At 34.6% G+C, this 24,992-nt stretch overlaps 1 protein-coding gene across 1 annotated transcript in view; it reads left to right on the top strand.

The window, feature by feature from the left end:
• Positions 1-24,992, top strand: part of NF1 (neurofibromin 1) — a 294,673-nt gene that overhangs the window by 108,914 nt on the left and 160,767 nt on the right. Inside the window, 5 exon segments of the mRNA XM_033184286.1 lie at positions 6,643-6,816; positions 7,259-7,381; positions 7,639-7,713; positions 12,481-12,612; positions 21,014-21,148. Coding sequence (XP_033040177.1) covers positions 6,643-6,816; positions 7,259-7,381; positions 7,639-7,713; positions 12,481-12,612; positions 21,014-21,148 — 639 coding nt within the window.

Raw genomic sequence — 24,992 nt, 5'->3', positions numbered from 1 at the left:
CATCAGGGAATGCAAATCAAAACCACAGTGAGATATCATCTCATCCTGGTTAGAATGGCTACTGTCAAAAAGACAAAAAATAGCAAGTGCTGGCAAAGGTGTGGAGATACGTGAACTCTTAAATGTGGCTAGTGGGAATGTAAACTAGTACAGCCACTATGGAGAACAGTGAGAAGGTTCCTCAAAAAACTGCAACTAGAACTACCATGTGATCCAGCAGTTCATTACTGGACATCCAAAGGAAGGGACATTTGCACCCCCATGTTTATTGCAGCACTATTCACAATGGCCAAGATATGGAATCATCCTAAGTATCTAACAACAGATAAATGCATAAAGAAAATATGGTATATATACACAGTGGAGTAGTATTCAGCCATAAAAAAAGAATGAAATTCTGTATTTTGAGGCACATAGATTGAATTGGAGGACATTATATTAAGTGAAATAAACCAGGGACAGAACGTTAAACACTGCGTGTTCTTGTTCGTACATGGAAGCTAAAAAAAGTTGATCTCATAGAAGTAAAAAGTAGAACAGAATACTGCAGGCTGGGAAGAATAGGGCGCAGGAAGGGTAGGGAGCGATTTGTTAAAGGATTCAAAGTTACAACTAGATAGGAAGAGTAAGTTCTAGTGTTATATACCACTGTAAGATGACTGTAATTAACAATATGTTACACAGTTTCAAAGAACTAGGAGGAGGATGTTGAATGTTCCCAGCACAAAGAAATGATAAGAGATGATGGATATGCTAATTACCTTGATTTGATCTCTGTATATCTATGGAAACCTTACTATGTTCTTCATAAATATTAATACATCAAAAAATTTAAAATTAATAACAAAACATAAAGGGCCCTGAACTCTAGTTTTAGAGCTGAATTGTATCCAGTCAGTTAGTTTCTATGTTATTTAAACATTCACTTTTAATTTGGAGCTGAAATATATTTGGAAATCCTTACTTTTAGTATGTTCATTTGTGTGTGTGTGTGTGTGTGTGAGGTAAACTTGGTTGGCTATTGGCAAATGTATTGCGTAGCTACTTAATAAAACATTTCCTTCCAGTGCTTCAGTTTTCTGATGCTTAGAAAATGTGTATATTTAACATAATATGCATTATCACTTTTGAAAGTAACTAATTATTCTAACAATTATTTGTGCCAAATTAATAATGTGAGTTCGAGAACTATCAGTCTTTTCTATGGCCTGGAATAATTTAAATAATAGAAATTATCTGATTAGATAGAAATCATTATAAAATCATCAAGGTTAGAAGCTGTTAAGATTTCCTTTGACTTTTGCTTATCATTAGTTTTAAAGAAAAAAAAACTGACATAATGGAAAATTTCACTGTACATCAGGAAGGAAATTCAGTGGAAAAGTAAGCTTCCTGTTCAGTCTTGACCTTCAGTTTATACTTTTCTTCTTAAGTACTGCTACTGGTTTCTTTTTTTTTTTTTTTTTTTTTTTTTGAGACGGAGTCTCGCTCTGTCGCCCAGGCTGGAGTGCAGTGGCCGGATCTCAGCTCACTGCAAGCTCCACCTCCCGGTTCACGCCATTCTCCTGCCTCAGCCTCCCGAGTAGCTGGACTACAGGCACCCACCACCTCGCCCGGCTAGTTTTTTATATTTTTTTAGTAGAGACGGGGTTTCACCGTGTTAGCCAGGATGGTCTCGATCTCCTGACCTTGTGATCCGCCCGTCTCGGCCTCCCAAAGTGCTGGGATTACAGGCTTGAGCCACCGCGCCCGGCCTGCTACTGGTTTCTTAACGCTGTTTCTAGAACTAGCCTATCTATTGCCTATTTAAAATAAGTCATTAATCACCTTTTATTTCAACTCCCATAAATGGATCTATGTAGGTTTTCTGTCTCTTTTTAAAATTTTGTATGCAGTAAAATATACACAAAATAAAATTTACCATCTTAGCCATTTTTAAGTATATAGTTTAGTAGCACTGTCTTTCACATTGTTGTACAACTAATCTCCAAAACCTTTTCATCTTGCAAAACAAATTCTGTGTCTATTAAACAGCTCTCCTTTCTTCCCTACCCTCAACTCCTGGCAACCATCTTTTTACTTTCTGTCTCTCTGAATTTGACTACTTCATATAAGTGGACTTATACAGTATTTGTCTTTTGGACATGGGCTTATTTTATTTACTTTACATTACTAGCATAATGTCCTCCAGTTCCATTTGTGTTGCCATGAAAGACAGGATTTCATTCTTTTTTTAATGGCTGAAATAGTATTCATCCATGTTGTAGCATGTCAGGATTTCCTTCTTCTTTAAGGCTGAATGATATATTCCATTGTATGTGTATACCAACATTTTATTTATCTAAATTTATCTGCCAGTGGATTTTTCGGTTGTTTCCACCTTTTGGCTATTATAAATAATGCTACTGTGAACATGGGTATACAAATAACTTCAAGACCCTGCTTTTAATTCTTCTGAAAATATATCCAGAAGTAGAATTGCTGGATCATGTCGTTATTTTATTTTTAATTTTTTGAAGAATTTCTGTTGTTTTTAAAGTCACTTTTGATGGTTTGTTCTTTGCTAGAAAATATATTTTTCAATTTTATCAGTGCAGAGTTGTATATAATACTTATATATTTTACTTGTACAATTATATAAAGGTTATATTTCCATATTCTCATGTAATTATCTTTAGTATCCATCTTTGTAACTGTTTACTCATTTCTCTTTTTCCTTGTTCATGTTTACTATTTTATTGGTCTTTAAAACCTAGGCTTTGATTTTGTTTCCTAGCATTTAAATTTTTCTGTGTCATTAATTTTAGCTTTCATTTTATTTATATTGTTATTTCTTGAGGCAATGGCTTGGTTCATCTATTTTCAGTTTTTTAAAACAAAGTATTTGTAAGGCTCTAAATTTTATTTTTTTTTAGTTATAGGAATTTTTAATATATTCTGGTTATTCATCCCTTATGAGATAACGTTATTTGCAAATATTTTCTCCTACTCTGTGGATTGTTGTTTCATCTTGATAGTGTCCTTTGTTATACAAAGGTTTTTATTTTAATGAAGTCCACTTTATCTGTTTTTTTTCTTTTGTTGCCTGTGCTTTTTTGGTATCATATACAAGAAATCTTTGCCAAATGCAATGTTGGAGATTTTTTTTTCCTATATTTTCTTTTAGGAGTTTTATAGCTTTACTGTTAAGTTTTGGTCTTTGATCTGTTTTGAGTTAATTTTTGTATGTGATGTAAGAGAAGGGTCCATCTTCATTCTTTTGCATGTGGATAATCAGTTTTCCTAGCATCATTTGTTGAAAAGACTCTCCTTTCTCCATTGAATAGTCTCAGCACCTTTGTCAAAAATTGGTCATATGTGTGAGAGTTTCTTTCTAGGCTCTCTATTCCATTGGTCTGTATGACTGTGCTTATGCTGGTACCACATTGTTTTGATTACTGTAGTTTTGTAGTAAGTTTTCAAATAAAGTGTGAGTTATCCAACTGTATTCTTTTTCAAGACAGTTTTGACTAATATGCAGTTCTTTGAGATTCCGTATGAATTTTAGGATGGGTTTTTCTTTCTTTTTTTTATTTTTTGCAAAAAATACTATTGGGATTTTGATAGGGATTGCATTGAATCTGTATATTGCTTTGGGTAATATTGTTACCTTAACAATCTAGGGATGTGGAATATCTTTCCATTTATTTATGTTTAATTTCTTTCAGCAGTGTTTTGTAGTTTTTTATTGTGTAAGTTTTTCACCTCCTTAATTCCTGTATATTTTATTTTTGATGCTATCATAAGTGGAATTGTTTTCTTAATTTCATTTTTGTATTTTTCATTGCTAATGTATAGAAATCTAGCTGATTTTTGTGTGCTGATTTTGTATTGTGACTTTGAATTTATTAGCTCTAACAGATTGTTTTTGGTGTGTATATGTCATCTTTAGGGATTTCTACAGATATATTATCTGTGAATAGACATAATTGTGCTTCTTTCTGTCCAATTTGAATGACTTTTCCATCTTTTTCTTGCCTACTTGCTCTGTCTAGAATTTCTAGTATTATGCCGAATAGAAGAAGAAAAAGTGGGCATCGTCATCCTGTTCCTGATCTTAGGGGAAAAACTTGCAATCTTTCACTATTGAGTATGTTGTTAGCTATTGGTTTTTACTATATGGGTTTTATGATGTTGAGGAAATTTCCTCCTATTCCTAGCTTGAGTGTTTTTTATCATAAAGGTGTCGAACTTTGTCAAGTGGTTTCTCTGTATTGATTCAGATGATCATGTGGAGTTTCTTCTTCCTTCTATTAACGTGGTGTGTTACATTGATTTTTTTGTTGTTGAATCATCTTGTGCTCCTGGAGTAAGTTTCACTTGGTCGTGGTTTGTCATCCTTTTAATAGGCTGCTGATTTTGTTGAGTTTTGCATCAGTATTCCTAAGGTATATTATCCTGTAGTTTTCTTGTAGTATTTTTGTCTGGCTTTGGTATCAGGATAATGTTGGACCATATAACTAATGAGGAGAAGTGTTCCCTTCGCTTTTATTTTTTGGAAGTGTTTGAGAAGCATTCTTTAAATTTTGGGTAGAATCAACCAGTGAAAGCTATCTGGTCCTGGCCTTTGGGAGCTTTGTGATTACTGATTTAATCCCTTTACTAGTTATAGTTCTATTTAGATTTTCCATTTCCTCATAAGTTAGTTTTGGTAGATTGTGTGTTTGTAGAAATTTGTCTATTTTGTCCAGGTTATCCAAATTGTTGGCATATAGTTTTACATAGCATCATCTCATAATTCTTTTTATTTTTGTAAAATCAGTAGTGTCACCACTTTGTTTCTTTTTTGGGGGGAGGCGGTGGTGCGGGGATGGAGTCTTGCTCTTTCGCCCAGGCTGGAGTGCAGTGACATGATCTTGGCTCATTGCAAACTCCACCTCCTGGGTTCAAGCGATTCTCCTGCCTCAGCTTCCCTAATAGTTGGGACTACAGGCATGCACCACCATGCCTGTGTAATTTTTGTCTTCTTAGCAGAGACGGGGGTTTTACCGTGTTGGTCAGGCTGGTCTTGAACTCCTGACCTCAAGTAATTCACCTGTCCTGGCTTCCCAAAGTGCTGGGATTACAGGCATGAGCCACTGCATCTGACCGTGTCACCACTTTCATATCTGAGTTTAGTAATTTGGTGTTCTTTCTCTCTGTCTCTCTTTTATTTATTTATTTTTTTGTTAAACGATCTAGCTAGAGTTTTGTTGACTTTTTCAAAGAATGAACTTCTGGTTTTGTAATTTTTCTCCATTGTTTTTCTGTTCTCTGTTTTCTCTCCAATCTTTATTATTTTCTTTCTTCTGCTAGCTTTGGTGTAGTTTACTCTTTTTCTAGTTCCTTGAGGTGTATGGTTAGGTTATTGAATAAGAACTTTCTTATTTTTTAATGTTTACAGCTTTACATTTTTCTTTTAGCCCTGCATTCACTGTATTCTATAAGTTTTAGTATGTTGTGTTTTCATTTTCATTTGTTTCAAGTTGGTTTCTAATTTCCTTTGTGATTTTTTCCTTTGATCTGTTAACATTCACAAATTTTCACATATTTGTGAATTTTTTAGTTTTTTATCTGCTGTTGGTTTTTCATTTCCATTATGATCAGAAAACATGCTTTGTATGATTTCAGTTACTTTAAATGTATTAAGACTTATTTTGTAGCCTAACATATGGTCTGTTTTGGAGAATGTTCCGTGTACACTTGAGAAGAATATATTATGCTGGTGTTGGGTGAGTTTAGTTCTTGACTTGTTACATTTCAGCATACATGTAGGTGGAGATGTGAGATACTCATTTAGGAGAAAAGCCAAGGGAAGAAATTTGTTAATGAACTGTAAAGAGGGATTGACATCACAAGAGTAGGTAATTTTTTTTGAGAAACAAATTTAGAGCAACAGAACAGCCTTGAATGTATTCCTATTTAGAAGGCTGAAGGTTGAATATAACCTGGTGTGTTAGAAAAGGGTGGAACAGTTTATCATAGACCAGAGCCAAGATAGTATAATATTTAGACTTTAAATATCAAAAAGAAGATATGATCAGCTGAATTCAAAGTTGAAGGCTAGGCGTGGTGGCTCACGCCTGTAATCCCAGCACTTTGGGAGGCCGAGGCAGAAGCATCACTTGAGCCCAGGAGTTCAAGACCAGCCTGGCCAACATGGTGAAATCCTGTCTCTACTGAAAATACAAAAATTAGCCAGGCATGGTGGCAGGCGCCTGTAAACCCAGCTACTCTGGAGGCTGAGGCAGGAGAATCGCTTTGACCCCGGGAGGCAGAGGTTGCAATGAGCCGAGATTGTGCCTTTGCATTCCAGCCTGGGTAACAGAGGAAGACACCATCTTGGGGGGAAAAAAAAAGTTCAGAAAGCAGCTTGTTTGGGAAGGACTGTTTTTTGTATTCATTTAATAATTCAATAAAGAAAATAGAAAAAGCATGTTTTTTTTAAATTTGAGAAACATTTAAATGATGACTACTACTTAAATTATGAAATTGAAAACCACAAATATAAATTATGCATTCTTTATAGTATGAGTTTTAGAGGCTGTTAATTTGCTATAATAGGTAAATCTGGAATAGAAGAAACTTCATATATTATCTTATCGCTATATTTGAATTCTGTAGAAGTTATTTCTGGACAGTCTACGAAAAGCTCTTGCTGGCCATGGAGGAAGTAGGCAGCTGACAGAAAGTGCTGCAATTGCCTGTGTCAAACTGTGTAAAGCAAGTACTTACATCAATTGGGAAGATAACTCTGTCATTTTCCTACTTGTTCAGTCCATGGTGGTTGATCTTAAGGTAACATGCTTATTCTTTCTCTACTACAAACTTTAAGAAAATGAAGTGAATTTTCTAGCATAAGTATTTTGTCAAAGATAATTGCTAACATTAAAGTTCTGATTCTTTGTTGATAAGTTCATAGGACTTTCTTTTGTTTTTTTCTGTGTTCATCAGCCTAAATGGACTGAGAATATGAAGAAAACACCATTTTCTTAAATGAGCATAAATATACAGACTTAGGTTTAAAATAATGTGTCTATTAGGGCCTGAAAGGAACCTATATATAGTATAGGAACAGTTGTATCAGACTGATAAACTACAGTATTGGTGCTTTGTGCTTCTTCTGGCAACTGAATTTTACTGCCATCTGTGTGGGTAATGTGTTGATGTTATTACATGTTAGTAAAGAAATACTGCATGAGTATTTAAAGGCTTTTGTTTTCTGTTGGGGTTTTTATAGAACCTGCTTTTTAATCCAAGTAAGCCATTCTCAAGAGGCAGTCAGCCTGCAGATGTGGATCTAATGATTGACTGCCTTGTTTCTTGCTTTCGTATAAGTCCTCACAACAACCAACACTTTAAGGTGAGAGCATTGGTTTTTATCTAACTATGTTTACTGATGCTGTTATCCTTTATAAACTAAAAGACTAGAGAGATTAATAATAGGTTTACTTTTATCGGTATTTCTCACTATTATGTATTGATGTTCATTTCAAGACCTTAAAAACTTAGTGTTTTTTTTTTAAAAAAACGTTCTATTTGCTGTTCTTTTTGACTTCATTTGTATTACTGAGTATTTTTCTCATAGAAATAATCTGCTTTGTTTTTCTTTTTCTATAGATCTGCCTGGCTCAGAATTCACCTTCTACATTTCACTATGTGCTGGTAAATTCACTCCATCGAATCATCACCAATGTAAGTCCAAAAGGTATTGCTAAATTACTAAAAAAAATTTTTCTTTCTTTTCTTTGCATATTTCTTTTTAAGAAATGCACTCTTGGTTTTCAAAAAGGTTCTGAATTTAGATGTATGAAATAGGAAAGTTTCTCCACAGTGATTATATTTGATAATTGATAAATATTTGTATTTTTCATATTAAGTGTTGACCGAAGGGACCATATTAAGGAACATGGAGTTAATAAGATGCTTTGGAAAGATTAAATCTAAAATGTTTTACTCAGATCAGAAGTCCTTGAGAAAAATGCCACTGAAAATACTATTTAAAATTTTCCTACCAAAGCTTTTCAAACATGTTATTTGAATACTCTTAGCCCTTTCACAGCATTTGATACATTGACTTGCCCACCTTACCATTTAAATTAAAAGTAATAGTATTTATGTTGTAGTCTAGTATAGCACATTGACAAAGTGATGGGACTGTATTTGATGGTACTTTTAAATCTTTTGATCCTAAATTCATTCATAGTGTAAAATTTCATTTTTCTTAAACAAAATGAAATACTAACATACTTTAAAGTAGGTATTCACAAGATACAAAAGCATATCAGGCAAAGTAAGCGAAATCATTAAAAGGTACTTGTGAAAGCTTCAGCTCTAATGTGGAGACATTAAATAGACAGCAAAACTTTATCAGATTTGGACTGTGGATTTTAAAAATTCTGTTCTTGTAATTATGAACAACCCTATTTTGAAAGTTCTCAGGTGTTATTTTCCATTGTTCCACTTTTATCAAATGATAGATACTCACATTTATGGGTAAAATGGTCAACATTTTCCTTCCTTAAAGGAGGCTTTAATCATTGATAACTTAGTATATTTGTCCTGTTTATAATCAAATTCCATTTTAAGACTGTGCCTCTGGTGAGTTGAAAATAACTCTTCACCCTCATTTGCCCTGAATGGTGTATTTATTTAAAATAAATGCCGCCCATATTCTATCCATTCCTGCAGTGGAAAATTAACTATTGATAAAGCTATTTGGTGATGCATTTAATTTTTCCCAGCACGTGTTTAGTGAGCATTTTGGGAGGACAGTCCTTTGTTGTGCAGGATGCCTTGGGCCTTGCAGGACCTTTAACATCTCTGGCCTCATTTCATTAAATGCCAGTTGTGCTGCATCTCCCCCATCCCTAGTCATTATGAACAAATAAATATGCCTGAAGGAATGATACTTCCTCCCTTAGTTGAGTATCACTGAGTTAAATTGTAGGTAGAAGTAACATTGAATATGCTTTGTTCCAAAAGGGAAAGTTTAATGAAGATTGTAAATAAGGTATGTTTGTATTAAAAACTTAAAAAAAAATTACTGTACTTTTGTCAGCATAATGAGCCAGGGCATTGTACCTTAAAGGTTTACTTTCAAGGCCATTGAAAAAAAAGATGATTTCTACCCTGAAGTTTATGTTTAACTCAGAAATAAGACATTATTGCTTTTTTCTGCTGTGGCTCAGAACACTAAAAATATTCAAAGAGTGGATAGCTTTACATAAGTGCTTAAAATTTGTATATAATAAACCCAAATATATACTTTTTTGATACTTTGTGGCTAGTTACTTTAATTGTGAAATATTTTTGTCTACAATTGACTATATAGAGCACTTTCAAGCATGGACTTGGCACTGCTGTAAGTGGCTGAGCTGCTCCTTTCTGGGTTCCAAGCATGCCTGGAGTGGTGCTTCATGCATGTCTCAGTGTACTTGGTGAAAGTGGCTGTGCATCCTCTTCTACTCTAATGAGTACTGCATGTGTGGAGGGTGGAGTGTGTCTGTATCAGAGATCAAGTTATATGAAAATCTGTTTTTTAAAAAACTACATTGATTTTTAAATATTAAGTATCAGTAGCTTTTCAATGAAGTAACTTGAAAAGGAACATAAATATTAGTTCAAAGTATCTTTTAAAATCAGGCCTTGGGTAGTGATACTTTTTTATTATAGATTGTGTAGGAAATTGTTTCTCCTTAGGATATTTTCCCCCTTGGTTTGAGGCTAATCACTATTGAATCTGAAGTACTTTTTTGGTTGAAAAGGATTATTTATAAAGTGAATATACAAATTTATGAGATTGACTATTTTAGAGTTTCATTGAAGACATTTATTATGGAAATATTTTTGTCATGAAAAATCACATGAAATTATTCTTAGATATTTGGACTTCTGATCTTAAATTCATTCATAGTGTAAATTTTTTTTCTAATGATTCTTGGTTCAATGTACCTCATAAGTTCTCTTCTCCCATGGTTCTTTAGCCAGTCCACACATTTTTTTTTTTTTAAAGTATCACGTTCTCAAATAAGATAAAAGTTTTACTGATGTGTATTGAGGGTTTGTGTAGAAGTAGTAAGATGTTTGGAGTTCTACTTTTGTAAAATGTACTCATACTCAGTTCATAAGTACTGAGTTTAGATCTAAAATATTCCAGTGTTTCTTCTTAGAAAATCTTAAAATATATCCACTATTTGATTCTTACTGTAATGCAGGTTCCTAGCAGTTGCTAAAATAGTAGTAGTTGTACTGTCCTCTTTTTTATTATGATGTGCCATAAGAGATGAATTATAGTTGTAAGATCTATGTTATATAATCTTCATAGACTTCTTTTAGGTTAAATTAGATATGTAATTGGGAAATTTAAAAAGTAGTATACACACTTATGAACCAATTATCTTAGCCATCACTGGTACATGCTATAGCTGGTATATTACGTATTTCTGTTTTTTTCCTTATGACACTTGATCATAATTTACATATAGATCACATACTGAAAATGAGATGATTTCTTTCTACTGAGAGGTTGTAGTTGAAAGGAATTATTTCCAAGGCATTTGAAAATTATTTAAATCTCTTGAGGAATTGCCACATAATTTATTCATATTATGTCAGGGTTGCCGTTTGGCTATAAACATGGTATTTTCAAGGAAAAAAAGAGTAAGTCTACTTTAATTGACTGGTGTTCCGGAAGGACACATTTAGTAACTGCTCAAAATACTAAACTTTTTTACAAACAACATGATGTCTAGTTTTTCATGCTGATTTTATTTGAAAATGTATCTTTTACTTTAAAATGAATATATTATGAAAAATGAAAACTATGAAAATTACTAAATCTTAAGCCTAAAGTTATTTTATATGGTGCACCTGGTACCACAATACAGTTTAAAAGCTATTTTTAAAATGACACAGTAATTTGAATAGGATGTTATATGGGATGTCTTTTTTAGTTTATCAGTTTCTGACAAGATCTTATGAGATGTGCTGGGTGAGGAAGACCCTTCACTCAATGTACCTTGCTATTCAGCTTTTTGTTACTTTAGGCTGATTAACACAAGCTGTATAATTTAGTAAGTATAAGGAAATCAAGTTGCATTGGTTGCTTTGGGCAAGTCAAAATTGCAAAGAGTTGGAGGAATCCATTATACTATCAGACTAAAAATTGATCATGTATAGGAACTAGATTAAATGAAGTAGGAGTTGAGGGAAAAGTGTAAACAACCATACTGTCCCAAAAAAGCATTTCTTCCCTCCCAGTTTTGGGATTCCTCCCTGAATGGATTTCAGTATTCAAAATGTGTATCATAAGTTGGTTTTACATTTTACTATCCGGCGAACAGGATTTGTAATCCACAGTTTGGGTTAAGGTAATGTAACTTGATGCTATTCAAAATATTCTGAGAATTCCAAGTGAAGAAATTAAAATGTTGACACTTGAATTAGCTTAGTTTTGAATAAGAAAAAATGTGGGAATGAGACGTGAGAGATGTGAGGCTATTAAATCTCTCTTATCTACAATTTGAATGTGTTATTCCTCTAGATTTTTTTATAAACATCTGGAGTATTATAAATTAGAAGCCTACATTTTAGGTCATTTCATGCATACTCTACATATGTAGTGAAAATTCATCCAGTCAGTTTTGTATTAACTGATAGACTTTAAAGATAATAGTGATTTTCATAATTGTCATTTTTTAATAATATATCAAGTCATTCATTTTAAAGTTAAAGATACACTTTCAAATAAAATAGGCATAAAAACTAGACATCAAAGCAAAAAGGTTAAATTGAAATAGAAAATACACAAAATAATTTTTAAAAAAATATTTCGCTAGGATCAGTTTGTCTTTGTTTATGGTAATTGTTAGTCTCCCATGTATCATGTCATCATTGCATATCAATTTAAGATTATAGGTTTACTTAATATTTTTATTTCATTTACTAATTTCATGTTGTAATTATCATTGTTTTCTGTAAACATATAAGTAATGGTTTCCCACATACACTTTTAATATTGTGTTGAACCACTAATCACTTTTAAAGCTTTGATAATAGCATTCTTACCTGGGAAAATATATGCCATTTATGCATGTGTTCCAGAAATTGTAAAACTTGAAACTTAAAAAAACAAAAGAAGAAGATCGGCTACAGATTAGCTCTCTGAAGACTTTAGTTTTCAAATTCACTGGCTTATCATTGAGAAAAGATAGTCTCACATGCACATGCTCATGAAGTGGGCAATTTGTCTCTTGCTATTATGTTTTATAATATAATGTGTATGAGTTAGTGTTTGAATTAAAGACATTGTTTGAAGACTTTGGAAATCATGGTGTGTGTTTGCATGGTCTTAGAAACCTCCTGACAAAAGGATAAAACTTAAAACTACAGTGATAAACACAGTATACAACTCATGTAATTTTGTACTTTCTCTTCCTTATGGTCTTTCTTTTTCTCTAGTCGGCATTGGATTGGTGGCCTAAGATTGATGCTGTGTATTGTCACTCGGTTGAACTTCGAAATATGTTTGGTGAAACACTTCATAAAGCAGTGCAAGGTTGTGGAGCACACCCAGCAATACGAATGGCACAGGTAAGATAAATCATGAATTTTGAATCTCACCTCCTTTCTGTTGCATTTTTTAGTGTCTTTATCCCATTCCTGCTGCTTTGATTATTTTAGAGAATTGAAGGGGTCCTTCAGTTCTTCTAAATGTTGTGGTATGTTGTATGTAGAATATTGTTGAATACTAGATAATAATGTTTATTTTCCACTGTTTCCATGAGTTGAACTTGCTTTTCTTAGATAAATGTTCTCACAAAACACTGAAAGTCTTAATGAATGTCACCTTTTTTTCTGTTTTTAAAGTTTTTTTCTCTTTAAAACTTTTGAGCAAAAATATTTTGATTAGCTTCTCATCTTTTGGGGATGAGTAAGGGAAGCTGACTCCTGGGTTAGAGTGAATGTTACTGCTAATGCACATTTTAACTCATTGAATAGTGACTATTACATATAGGAAATGAATAAAATTTAGAGTTTTTGTATATAAAATAAAAATATTTTATATTTCAACAAATATGCTTTGAGCCTTTACAAATGATAGGTACTTTGATACTGACATTTGACTCTAAATAAAAAGCAGACTTAAAATTGGGTATTCTCACAGATTATTACTCTTAATATGGAATTTAAAAACTCCTATGGAATCAATTTAAAAAGATAATTATACGATTGTGGAAGTCATTTTTTGGTGTTTATGTATAGCAAGAGTATTATACATGGCAACTCTTGACATTGATTGGTGGTGCTTTGTCTTCTGCTTCTTATTTTCTATTCTTATTGGCTGCTGTCGCTCACATGATCAGATGCCAACCAGTCACTGTTTTGCATGGCAGTGGGCTTCTGTGGCTGTAAGTATGACCCATTGTAACTACCTCAGAAAAGTCCTTGGTTTCTTTGACTTTTCTGTGTATAGTTACCATTATAGTCACATTTTGTCATTTCAACTGAAAATATAGCATGTCTTCACCTGTTGGTTTTATCTAGTAAATTAGTCATTTCACAATTAGGAGAAATTTAAACAGCTTCCTCCCTGGCATGCTTCTCTTTTTCTAAGTCCCCTTAGTCAGTGAAATAATTTGGTTTTATACAGTTGTGGTTCACTCTTATCCAGTTGTCAGTAATTATTTCTGAGGATAGTTTATCTTAGATGTTCAAATACAGAAGTTTTTTTATGTCATATATTTTGGGATTATTGAGCCTAAAAAATATAGCCAAAAGATCATGACAGTGATGTTTCCTTAAGTAAACTTTAAAATGCAAGGTTACCTTTTAGTTGACTTTTTGTAATGCCAAGTACTTCATTTTTTTTTTTAAATTGAAAAAATTTTCAATACAGGTATAAGTTAATTGGAGGTAAGCATAAATAATAGCTGCTTAAATGTTATTTAACAAGACACTTTTTAAAAATCTTTAAAAACTACTTGAAATAAGTTGTTTAAAAGTTATTTATTGACCTGTTTATTCCAGAGACCTTCTGGGAAATTAGAAGTTTATTTCACTTTTTTGTTTTAAGTTTACTACCTTTTCTGGTAGAAAATTAATGGCCCCCAATAATAGGGCTTGGTGGGAGGTTAATATTCACTTCCTATTTAACTTCAACATCCACTTTACCAGCTGCCCATAATTTTCTGTGAATAAGGACTAAAAATGAAACTAAATGATTATTTTGAACAGAGGTAAAATTTGATTGGTAGTCGGAATATGTTCTCTACACTTAAAAGTTATTTTACTTCTTAGCCCTAGTTGTAAGCTGATTCTCAGAGCTACATATTATTTTACTGAAAAACCATAACTAGAGAGGATTTCCTCTTTTGGCCCAAGGACCCCTGTAATAAGAATTTAGTTTTTATTTCTAATTGTTTTCTGAAAATATCAACATACATTTAATTTTCAAAATCATTCTTAAGCTGTTTATGTTTTTGAAATGTTATATGTATGTATATTTGTACATAATGACTAAAGGACAGCTTTTGGGCTGATATATCCAGGAGAGAAAATAAATAGCAAATTTAATATGAAACAGTTTTTAGAATAAGAAAATTTTAGGTTTTGAATGGCTGTTAGAGTAAAATCTCACCCTTCGTAAACTTGGTGAGTTAACAGTCAGATAACTAGTATGGAGGTATTGACCTTCTATTTGCCAGGCAAAGGTGCTAATGCCAGGGAAGCATGACAAACTAAACATACACAGTACTTCCCCTCACCGAGATTCCAAGCAAAAGGCTTGTAGCTTTTGCCTGAAAATGCCTAATGAAGAACTCACACTGGGTACAGTGGCTAACGTCTGTTAATCCCAGCACTTTGGGAGACCAAGGTGGGCAGATCATCTGAGGTCAGGAGTTCGAGACCAGCCTGGCCAACATGGCAAAACCCCATCTCTACTAAAAATACAAAAATTAACCAGGCGTGGTGGTGCATGCCTGTAATTCCAGCTACTCAGGAGGCTGAGACAGAAGAATCGCTTGAACCTGGGAGGCGGAGGTTACAGTGAGCTGAGATGGCGCCATTGCACTCCAGCGTGGGCAACAAGAGTGAGAATCTGTCTCAAAAAAAAAAACCAAAAAAACTCACTACAGGTGGCATGGAGTCTGGCAACACAGGCAAATATATATAATAAATGGTTTACAGATAATACCTAACGTCAGAGTTTCTTACTGTTGGCACTATTAACATTTTGGACTGGATAACTCTATTATAGGGAGCTATACTGTGCATTGTGGGATATTCAGCAGCATCTCTGGCCTCTACCCACTAGCTGCCAATATTTCCTTTACCCCCCAGCCCTCCCCGTTATGAAAACCAGACATGTCTCCAAACATTTCCAGATGCCCCCTGGGGGACAAAATCACCCCCAATTGAAACCACTGTATTACAGAGTATGTTCAGTGGGTTGTCCCTCATTTGTATTGCCTCAAATGATTTGAGACTCTGATAAACCTGAGCCATTAGCTTGCTTCAGAAGTAGCAATCAAGGAGTTCTACTGCAAAACAGTGGAAGTAAAATAATACCTGCTTCAAGGTTTTACTAACACTTTGTATTTTGGAGAGACAAATTACTTGTTGGAAGGAGCTAATTATTTGAAAATTTTCTCTTCGACCAAGATAGAATCCTGTCTCTGTCACTTTCAGCCATCATTGATCCTCTTTCTTTTGGAACTCTGGAATACTTCTGATTCTTCCACAAGGGAGTCCCTGCAGATATTTGAATAATATTATTCTGTACTCCTAGAATTATTTTTATTTTTATATAGTTTCGGCGTTTTATTCTTTTAGCTCTCTCTTTTTTTTTTTTTTCTTCTTGAGACAGAGTCCCACTCTGAATCCCACTCTGTCACCCAGGCCAGAGTGCAGTGATGTGATCTTGGCTCACTCCAACCTCTACCTCCCAGGTTCAAGTGATCTCCTGCCTTAGCCTCCTGACTCACTGGGGTTACAGGCACCCACCATCATGCCGGCTAATTTTGTATTTTTAGTAGACCATTTAGCACCATTTTGGGCAGGCTGCTCTTGAACTCTGACCTCAAGTGATCCACCTGCCTCTGTCTCCCAAAGTGCTGGGATTATAGGCATGAGCCACTGTGCCTGGCCTCTTTTAGCTGTCTTTGAAAGTGTATGTGTGTTTGTTGGGTCTGTTTTTATAGCTAAGGAAACTGAAGCTTAAATAAAGTTATATTAATAACAAATGCATGGTTAATGAATAGTCAACCAGAGTTAGTTCTGAGGTTTTTTGACATTCAGTTCAGTGTCTTTTATTAGGTTCTTTAGTTGTTCTTCTTCATTAGCAAGTTAGCTTGATGAAAGCGTTAGCTTTGTCTGGCTTATTCAACACTGAATCCCTAACTTTTGAACAACATCTGATACATATTGGGCATTTAGTACATGTTTGCAGAATGAATGAAGGAATGAATTTCTTACTTGATCTGGTTTCAAAATCCTCCTCCAGGCCGTGCACAGTGGCTCACGCCTATAATACCAGCACTTAGGGAGGCCGGGGCGGGCAGATCACTTGAGACCAGGAGTTTCAGACCAGCCTGGCCAACATGGTGAAACCTTGTCTCTACTAAAAATACAAAAAAATTAGCCAGGCGTCGGGGTCAGGCACCTGTGGTTATAGCTACTCAGGAGGCTGAGGCAGGAGAATCGCTTGAACCCGGGAGGTGGAGTTTGCAGTGAGCCAAGATTGTGTCACCACTCCAGCCTGGGCAACAGAATGAGACTGTCTCAGAAAAGCAAAAACCAAAAACAGAAACCCTCCTATATCTGATTTGCTTCTCTTCTGGAAAGACCAACCTGACAAAAATTTTTAAAATTAAAATGCCATATTAAGATCTGATGTTAGTGATGCAGATGTAATACTATGATGTAATAATTGATAAAAGCTATTAAACTGTTGTGTTTGTATACCCTGTTTCTATTAATACAACCTAAGATAGTATTATTATTTTATATTGACATTTTAGTTATTTAAACTCTTTGACCATTTTTATATGAATGTTGAGCCATAACTTCTCTTCCTTTGTACTTTTGTAGTTTTTTTTTTTTTTTTTTTTGAGACGGAGTCTCGCTCTGTCGCCCAGGCTGGAGTGCAGTGGCCAGATCTCAGCTCACTGCAAGCTCCGCCTCCCAGGTTTACGCCATTCTCCTGCCTCAGCCTCCCGAGTAAGCTGGGACTACAGGCGCCCGCCACCTCGCCAGGCTAGTTTTTTGTATTTTTTAGTAGAGACGGGGTTTCACCATGTTAGCCAGGATGGTCTCGATCTCCTGACCTCGTGATCCGCCCGTCTCAGCCTCCCAAAGTACTGGGATTACAGGCTTGAGCCACCGCGCCCGGCCTGTAGTATTTTTTAATATTTGAAATGTTTGTCTTAGCACTAATTTTACTATTTGAAAACTAACATGTCCTGCTTTCATAAAATTCAAAACTGCCCATAACAGATGTATGAATTTTCACAAATATTTGTTATTTCTCAACATTTTTTATCTTAAATGGCATGCTGGCTTACCAGATCTTTCTTACATGCCTGTTATTCAGTCACATGGTCTAAATTAACAAGTGGTTTGGGCCTTTAATAGATACCTGAAGACTCTGGTTCATGAATTTCTTCCCAGACATGATTGCCTCTCATCTTTGGCCAGATCACATGTACCAGCTTGTATTCCTAATAATACCTGCAATATAGAAGATCAACTAATGAATGAATGAATTTTTTTCTTACATTTCTAATTAAGAAACACATTGCTTCTTTAGCATGTTGTTCCTGACGTTCTGTAACCCACTAAAATTAAAAGGTATTTGAGATGAATTATATTTATTGGAATTTCTGAAGTCATACATTTCATATTAGGCAGCCATGTTGGAACAGAATTTACATGTTGATACTTGGGATTAAGAGGTGACATAATTAAACTAATATAGTCGTACATCACTTAATGACAGGGACATGTCTTGAGAAATGAGTGCATCTTTAGTGATTCAGTCATTGTGCAAACATCATAAAGTCTACTTACATGAACCTGGATGATTATATAGCCTGCTACATTCGTAGGATATATGGTCTAGCCTATTGCTCCTAGGCTACGAACCTAGGCTAAACAGCATGTTATTGTACTGAATACTGTAGGCAGTTGTAGTACAATGGTAGGTATTTGTTTATTCAAACAGAAAAGGTGCAGTAATAACACAGCATAAAAGAAAAAAAATGTATAGGACACTTACCACAAATGGAGTTTGCAGGACTGGAAGTTGCTGTGGGTGACTCACTGAGTGAGTGTTGAGTGAATGTGAAGCCTAGGACATTACTGTACACTACTGTAGACCTAAAATTTTTTTAAATTTATTTTACTTTTAATACTTTTGCATTTTTCTCATACTCAGGATCTATGCTGTAGACTTTATAATCACTGTACACTTAAGCTATATCAAATTTATAAAAAAATTTTTATTTGATAATTAACTTTACCATAGCTTTTAAAATGTAAACTTTTAATTTTTTAAATTTTGACTCTTGTAATAACACTTAGCTTAAAACACATTGTACAACTAGCTGTATAAAATATTTTTCTTTATATCCTGTAAGTTTTTCTATTTGAAAATGTTCTGTTTTAATTTTTGTTTTGAAAACTGTTTTAAGATTTGAGACAGAAACATACACATTAGCCTAGGCCTACATGGGGTCAAGATCATCAGTGTTACTGTCTTCCACCTCCACATCTGCTCGCATTGGAAGGTTTTTAGGAAATAACATGTGGAGCTGTCATCTGTTGTGGTAACAATGCCTTCTTCTGGAATACCTCCTGAAGGACCTTCTGAGGCTGTGTTTCATAGTTAACTTTTTATCTTTAAGTAGGAGTATAACAATACAAAGTATACTATAGTATGCTGGGCCTGGTGGCACATGCCTGTAGTCCCAGCACTTTGGGAGGCCAAGGCGAGTGGATCACCTGAGGTCAGGAGTCGAGACCAGCCTGGCCAACATGGCAAATCCCCTTCTCTACTAAAAATACAAAAAAATCAGCTGGGCGTGGTGGTGTGCACCTGTAGTCCCAGCTACTCCGGAGGCTGAGGCAGGAGAATTGCCTGAACCCGGGAGGCAGAGGTTGCAGTGAGCCGAGATTGCGCCACTGAACTCCAGCCTGGGCAACAAAGTGAGACTTGGTCTCAAATAAAGTATATTATAATAAATATATAAACCAGTAACAGTTATTTATTCTCATCAAGTATAGTATACTACACATAACTGTATGTGCTGTCCTTTTTTTATATGACTAGAAGTGAAGGTTTGTTTACACCAACATCACTACAAACAAGTAATGCATTGTGCTTGGACATCATGATGGCTATATCACTAAGTGACAGGAATTTTTTAGTTGTGTTACATATTGTCTATCATTGACTGAAATGTTATGTGGCCTATGACTCTAGTTTTTTTGGAAATGATTCTTAACTAAGGAAAAATTCTGATACCTGCTAATTGTTCTCTGATCTTGTGTTCCTGTGTAATGGCTGCATCAGGGAAGAGCTGCTTGATAGTTACACTTAGTTACATCAAAGTAAATAATTTGTTTGATCAAAGTTTCAGCTTGATCTAAGGTGAAACACCTCAACTTAAAGTGAGGGAAAAATACAGTTGAAAGAGAGCAAACAGTAAAACCAGAATTTATTAAATCATTTAGTGAAACATTTGCTTTGGGGTCAGGGGGCAGTTATAAAAGCAAACTATTTATAAGTTTTGCTATCTGTCTTCTGTAGTGACATTCTTGAGTATAAATGTATGCATTAAATAGCTAGTCTTCCCCCCTGAGGACTAAAACCCTTCGGTGTTCTTGGGTGTAATAACAAATGCATATTTCACTTAAACATTGAGGATAGTTCGTTTGTGTTGTAGATATGCATGTCTGCTTCTTAACTTTGAAAGACAACCTGTTTACTTGGACATTTGTATTATGGGTCCACAGTTGGTACATAGTCTATTATTTCTGTGTTACATATATGTTTACATAAAGGCATTCATGTCAAAAGCAGATAGTTTTGTGTTATTTCAAGAAAAAAGGAAGGAAATGTTTTATAATAGAGAGGTGATACTAGCTCTAGAATATAATTGTTGGATTTTTGGTTGAAAAACATCTATAATTATTTTAGTTCATCGTATGTCTCTATAATTGAAACATATTTTCTGTAAGTTTACCTTTCTCAGAGTTCTTTCTGTTTCGTGAATGTTCTTTAGGCAAAATGCATGCATTCTGTAACTTGAAAGAGGTGGAGTGCCATCAAAGGGAAAAGCAAATTTTACAATTAGACTAGTAAATATAGAGTAAATTGCCTACATAACATATTTCGTTAATTCTAAGAAGCACTTATTTTTATTCTTCTCTAAAATTGGGAGTGTATCTTATTTAAAATGTTGTCCTTTTCATTCCTTTTGGGACATCAAATAATGTTCAAAAAATGCAGTTTTTCATTCCTTTTGGGACATCAAATAATGATGCATCTTACAATTGATAATGTTGTAGAGTCTATGAAATACTTGTATATATGTGTGGGGAATGTTTGTTAAATGAATTACCCAGTAGTTATATTTGTGAGAACTTTAGACCAAATATTTTTTCCCTTATGTTTTTACATTTTGGAAAATAGTTTTTCACATAGGTGTTTTACAACCTGATATTAAGCTTTTAGTATTGTAATATATTTTCATTGTTTTATTAGATTGATTTAAAAAATAACATAAATGGTGCAAAAACAGTTTTCATTGTTTTGTTAAGCTTAATGATACTGATCTTATGTTTACTATTGAGTGTTTCTACTTATACCACACATTTGGTAGTATAAAAAATAGCTTTTTTCAAAGTTTTTAAATAATTTATTTTAAAAAGTTGGATAACTATTATCCTGAGTCTTAGGTCTGATACCATGTTTTTGTTTTGTTTTTAGACTCTTACATTTAAAGAAAAAGTAACAAGCCTTAAATTTAAAGAAAAACCTACAGACCTGGAGACAAGAAGCTATAAGTATCTTCTTTTGTCCATGGTGAAACTAATTCATGCAGATCCAAAGCTCTTGCTTTGTGTAAGTATTTTTTTATGAAATGTCTCAAAATGATCACACTAAGTTAATTTGGTTTAGCTGAAATGCCAAGACCTTGAGGATAATTTTTAGCTCAAGAGCACTTACTGATCCTTTCTGATCATACCTGAAAACTAAGACATCGCTAAGAAAATTGATGTATAATGAATGCTAACATAATTAGATCAGATTCTTAAGTGCCCTTACCATTTCTTAACATTTCTCTTTCTTCTTAATTTCCCTATCATTATACTAACGTACTTTGATGAGATCTCTGTTCTCATCCTATTACTAGGTTATATATTATTCAGGTATAATCCTGGTATGGGGGATAGAAGTGACCATCAGTCACAGTGCTGTCTACATCTACACCATTGGTTTAAAAAATCTCCAGTTGCTGTTGCCAGTTTAGCTTTTCTATCGCCCTTTCCTCCTGTTATCAGCTTTCTGTTATTGGCTCTGCCTACAAATACTGTATTGGAAAGAGAATGAGGTGAAAATGGGTGTGGTTAGTACTTGAATTATTGTTATTATTATTATTATTTTGAGACAGGGTCTCGCTCTGCTTGCCAGGCTAGAGTACAGTGGCACAGTCATGGCTCACTGCAACTTCAAACTCCTGGCCTCAAGCCATCCTCCAGCCTCAGTCTCCCCAAGTGCTGTGATTACAGGCATGAGCCACCGTACCTGGCTAGTAATCAGTTATTGTCATAACTACTCTTATTGCCTCAGATGGTATTAAATTTCTGAGAACATCACTCTGGTACACAGAGTAATTAGGAACAATGCAAAATAATAAAAATTAGTCATAGTGAAGTGATTAACAGCATGGACGCTGGAGACTACTTACTAGCTATATGATTTGGGTGACTATTTAATCTTTCTATGCCTTAGTTTTCTCATCTGATATATTGGGATCATAATAGTTCCTATCTCAGAGATACTGTTAAGAAAATTGAAATAGTACATAGAATGCTTTTAGGAACAATGCCTGGTACATAATAAGCACTGAATAAATGTTAGCTATTATTGCTATTAATAAGATACAGTTTAACACTAATATTATTAATGTGCCAAATGTAATAGTTCTATATTGTGACTTTCATAGGATGACATGTTGAACCTTTGTTGAGCTTCTTGAGTCCCTGGAGAACAGCATCAAGCAAAGTTTCTTATCGCTTTGCTCAGTAACAGGCTTTTAAAAAAGTGTTAAGGTGCTTTTGATTTCGGCGGCATGTTTTTCAAATTACTGTAATACAGGAGTTTATAACTACATACCTGTGGTTCCAAGAGTTCTATGAAACTTCATGAATTTTTAAAAAATGTGTATTTATAAGTAATGTTTCTTGGAGAGTGGAGAGGAGAGAAGAAAGAAGGAAAAAACATTCCCAAAGGCTCAGTGACTCTAAAAGAAGGCCTATGATACTTTGACCCTGAAAAATCCATTCAAATTTGAAAGTCTAATTAGAATAAACAGATCTTTGGCATGAAAAAATTCCTTAAAACCTGTCAGTGAAACTCTATAAAAATAATGAAATTCCCTTTCTCTTCATTCCTCTATTATGTGTCACAAGCTGTTTGTGGCATTATTTCATCATGAAGGTCACATAATACTAGCATCACTCTGTTTACATGGCAATAATTCACTTTCAAAGCAGGCACCAAACTCACCAATGCCTTTTCTACTTGCTGTTTTCCAAGGATCTTTTAAAATGGAAATTATTTGCTTTGCTGCCATCTAGTGGTTAATACGTTTTCTCAAAGTAACAATGAGTACATTAAAATAGAAGATTCATTGTAAACATTTGACCGTTTTGTCTTTTACATAAAAATTCTGAGTCTTAGTAATTTAGGAAGAGTGCAGGAATAATTATTAAATGGTCTCAATCATGGTATTTTTAAAGTAATATGATTTTGTCTTATTTTAGTACTCTCAATTTCTCAAGCCTCCTGATTACTCAGCTTGCATCGTTTCTTAGATCCCCCTGATCATTTCTCCACACTGAAGTTACGGCAATCTCTTTAAGAAGCAAATCTTATTATGCCCCCAATCAGCTTGAAACCTTTTAGTTGAAATTTCTTTTGCTTATGAAGACCAAACTCCAAATAGATTTGCAAGGTCGTGCAAAATCTTTCTCCCATCTGCCATTTCTTCCACATGTAGCATTACATTTTTTGTCTTCCTTTACTCTATTCATGATGGTCTTCCTTTCAATCTTTCTAACCACATGCCTTCATGCCTCCCTTGCACTTGCCTTTCCCTCTGCCTAGAATCTGCCTACTCTTCACATAGTAATTCCTACTCATTCTAAGCTGTTGTCACTGCACTAAGGAAGCCTCCCTGACTAGGACACTTTCCCATGTTATAGGCTGTCATAGCAGCATGTACCTTTATAGCTCTTATGTGATTTGCATTTTTATACTTGTTGATCTGATTATTTTATTGATGATATCTTCCCCCATGAGACTACATGCTCATGGAGGATGGGAAACACATCTTCTGTTTTTCATTGTTGTGTCTTTGGCATTCAATAAAAATTATTTGATTTTAAATGAATTTATATGAATGTCAGAAAATAAGCTAACAGTTTTGAAATACAGATATATTGGAGTGAGGGCTTACCTTAGTCATTATAATGGGGAAAAATCTATAGTCAGCAAAATAAAATATGGGACACAAGTTGCATTGGCTTCATATATTCTTTTTTTTTTCTTTTTTTTGAGACAGAGTCTCACTGTATTGCCCAGGCTGGAGTGTGGTGGTGTGATCTCAGCTCACTGCAACCTCCGCCTTCTGGGTTCAAGTAATTCTCCTGCCTCAGCCTCCCCGGTAGCTGAGATTACAGGCATCTGCCACCACACTGGCTAATTTTTGTAGTTTTGGGAGAGATGGGGTTTCTCCATGTTGGCCAGGCTTGTCTCGAACTCCTGACCTCAAGCAATCCGCCTCCCTCGGCCTCCCAAAGTGCTGGGATTACAGGCGTGAGCCACCATGCCTGGCCGAACCATATATTCCTGAAGCGCAAATATATACTTCCAAGTTAAGAGAAACATTTTAGTCTGTAAATAGATAGGCATTTGGCAGGGCATGGTCACTCACGCCTGTAATCCCAGCATGTTGGGAGGCCGAAGCAGGTGGATCACCTGAGATCAGGAGTTTGAGACCAGTCTGGCCAACATGGTAAACCCCGTCTCTAATAATAATGCAAAAATTAGCCAGACAAGGTGACACACACCTGTAATCCCAGCTACTTGGGAGGCTGAGGCAGAAGAATCTGTTGAACCCAGGAGGCAGAGGTTGCAGTGAGCTGAGATCATGCCATTGCACTCCGTTTAAAAAAAAAAAAAGTAGGCATTCGCATTTATACACAAGGTTAATTTTCTTTGCTTAGTACACTATATTTTTCCACAATGAAAAGGACCAAAGTATGAGTATCTGGCAATGTGAATTCTAGCCTTTGCTTTGTCAACAGCTGTGTGGATTTGGGCAGGACCTTTGTATGGGACAAGAGGGCTATACAGGATAATCATGTGATCCTTATCCAACATGTGTGTCCTTTGCCTTTGATCACAACCATGTATAAGCTCAAAACCAGTAACTTCCAAACCAGAGATACGTTCTTAAGCCAGTTTGCTATTGTTAAACTGGAAAAAAAATTACTCCTCATATTATTGATGTAATTTTCAATGGGGATTAGTGGTTTTTGTTCTCCTTAGGATTTTCCCTGGACATTGTTCACATTAATGAACAAGTATAGACATGGATTAAAAGAATCCCTAACAAAAGAAGTTTTGTTTTAACAAAATTTGTATTTTATTGAGATAAAAATACCATACCCACATACCA

Source organism: Trachypithecus francoisi, unplaced genomic scaffold (assembly GCF_009764315.1).
Source record: "Trachypithecus francoisi isolate TF-2019V2 unplaced genomic scaffold, Tfra_2.0 Lachesis_group20, whole genome shotgun sequence".
Classification (NCBI taxonomy): Eukaryota; Metazoa; Chordata; class Mammalia; order Primates; family Cercopithecidae; genus Trachypithecus; species Trachypithecus francoisi.
This window is presented reverse-complemented; position numbering and strand designations above follow the sequence as displayed.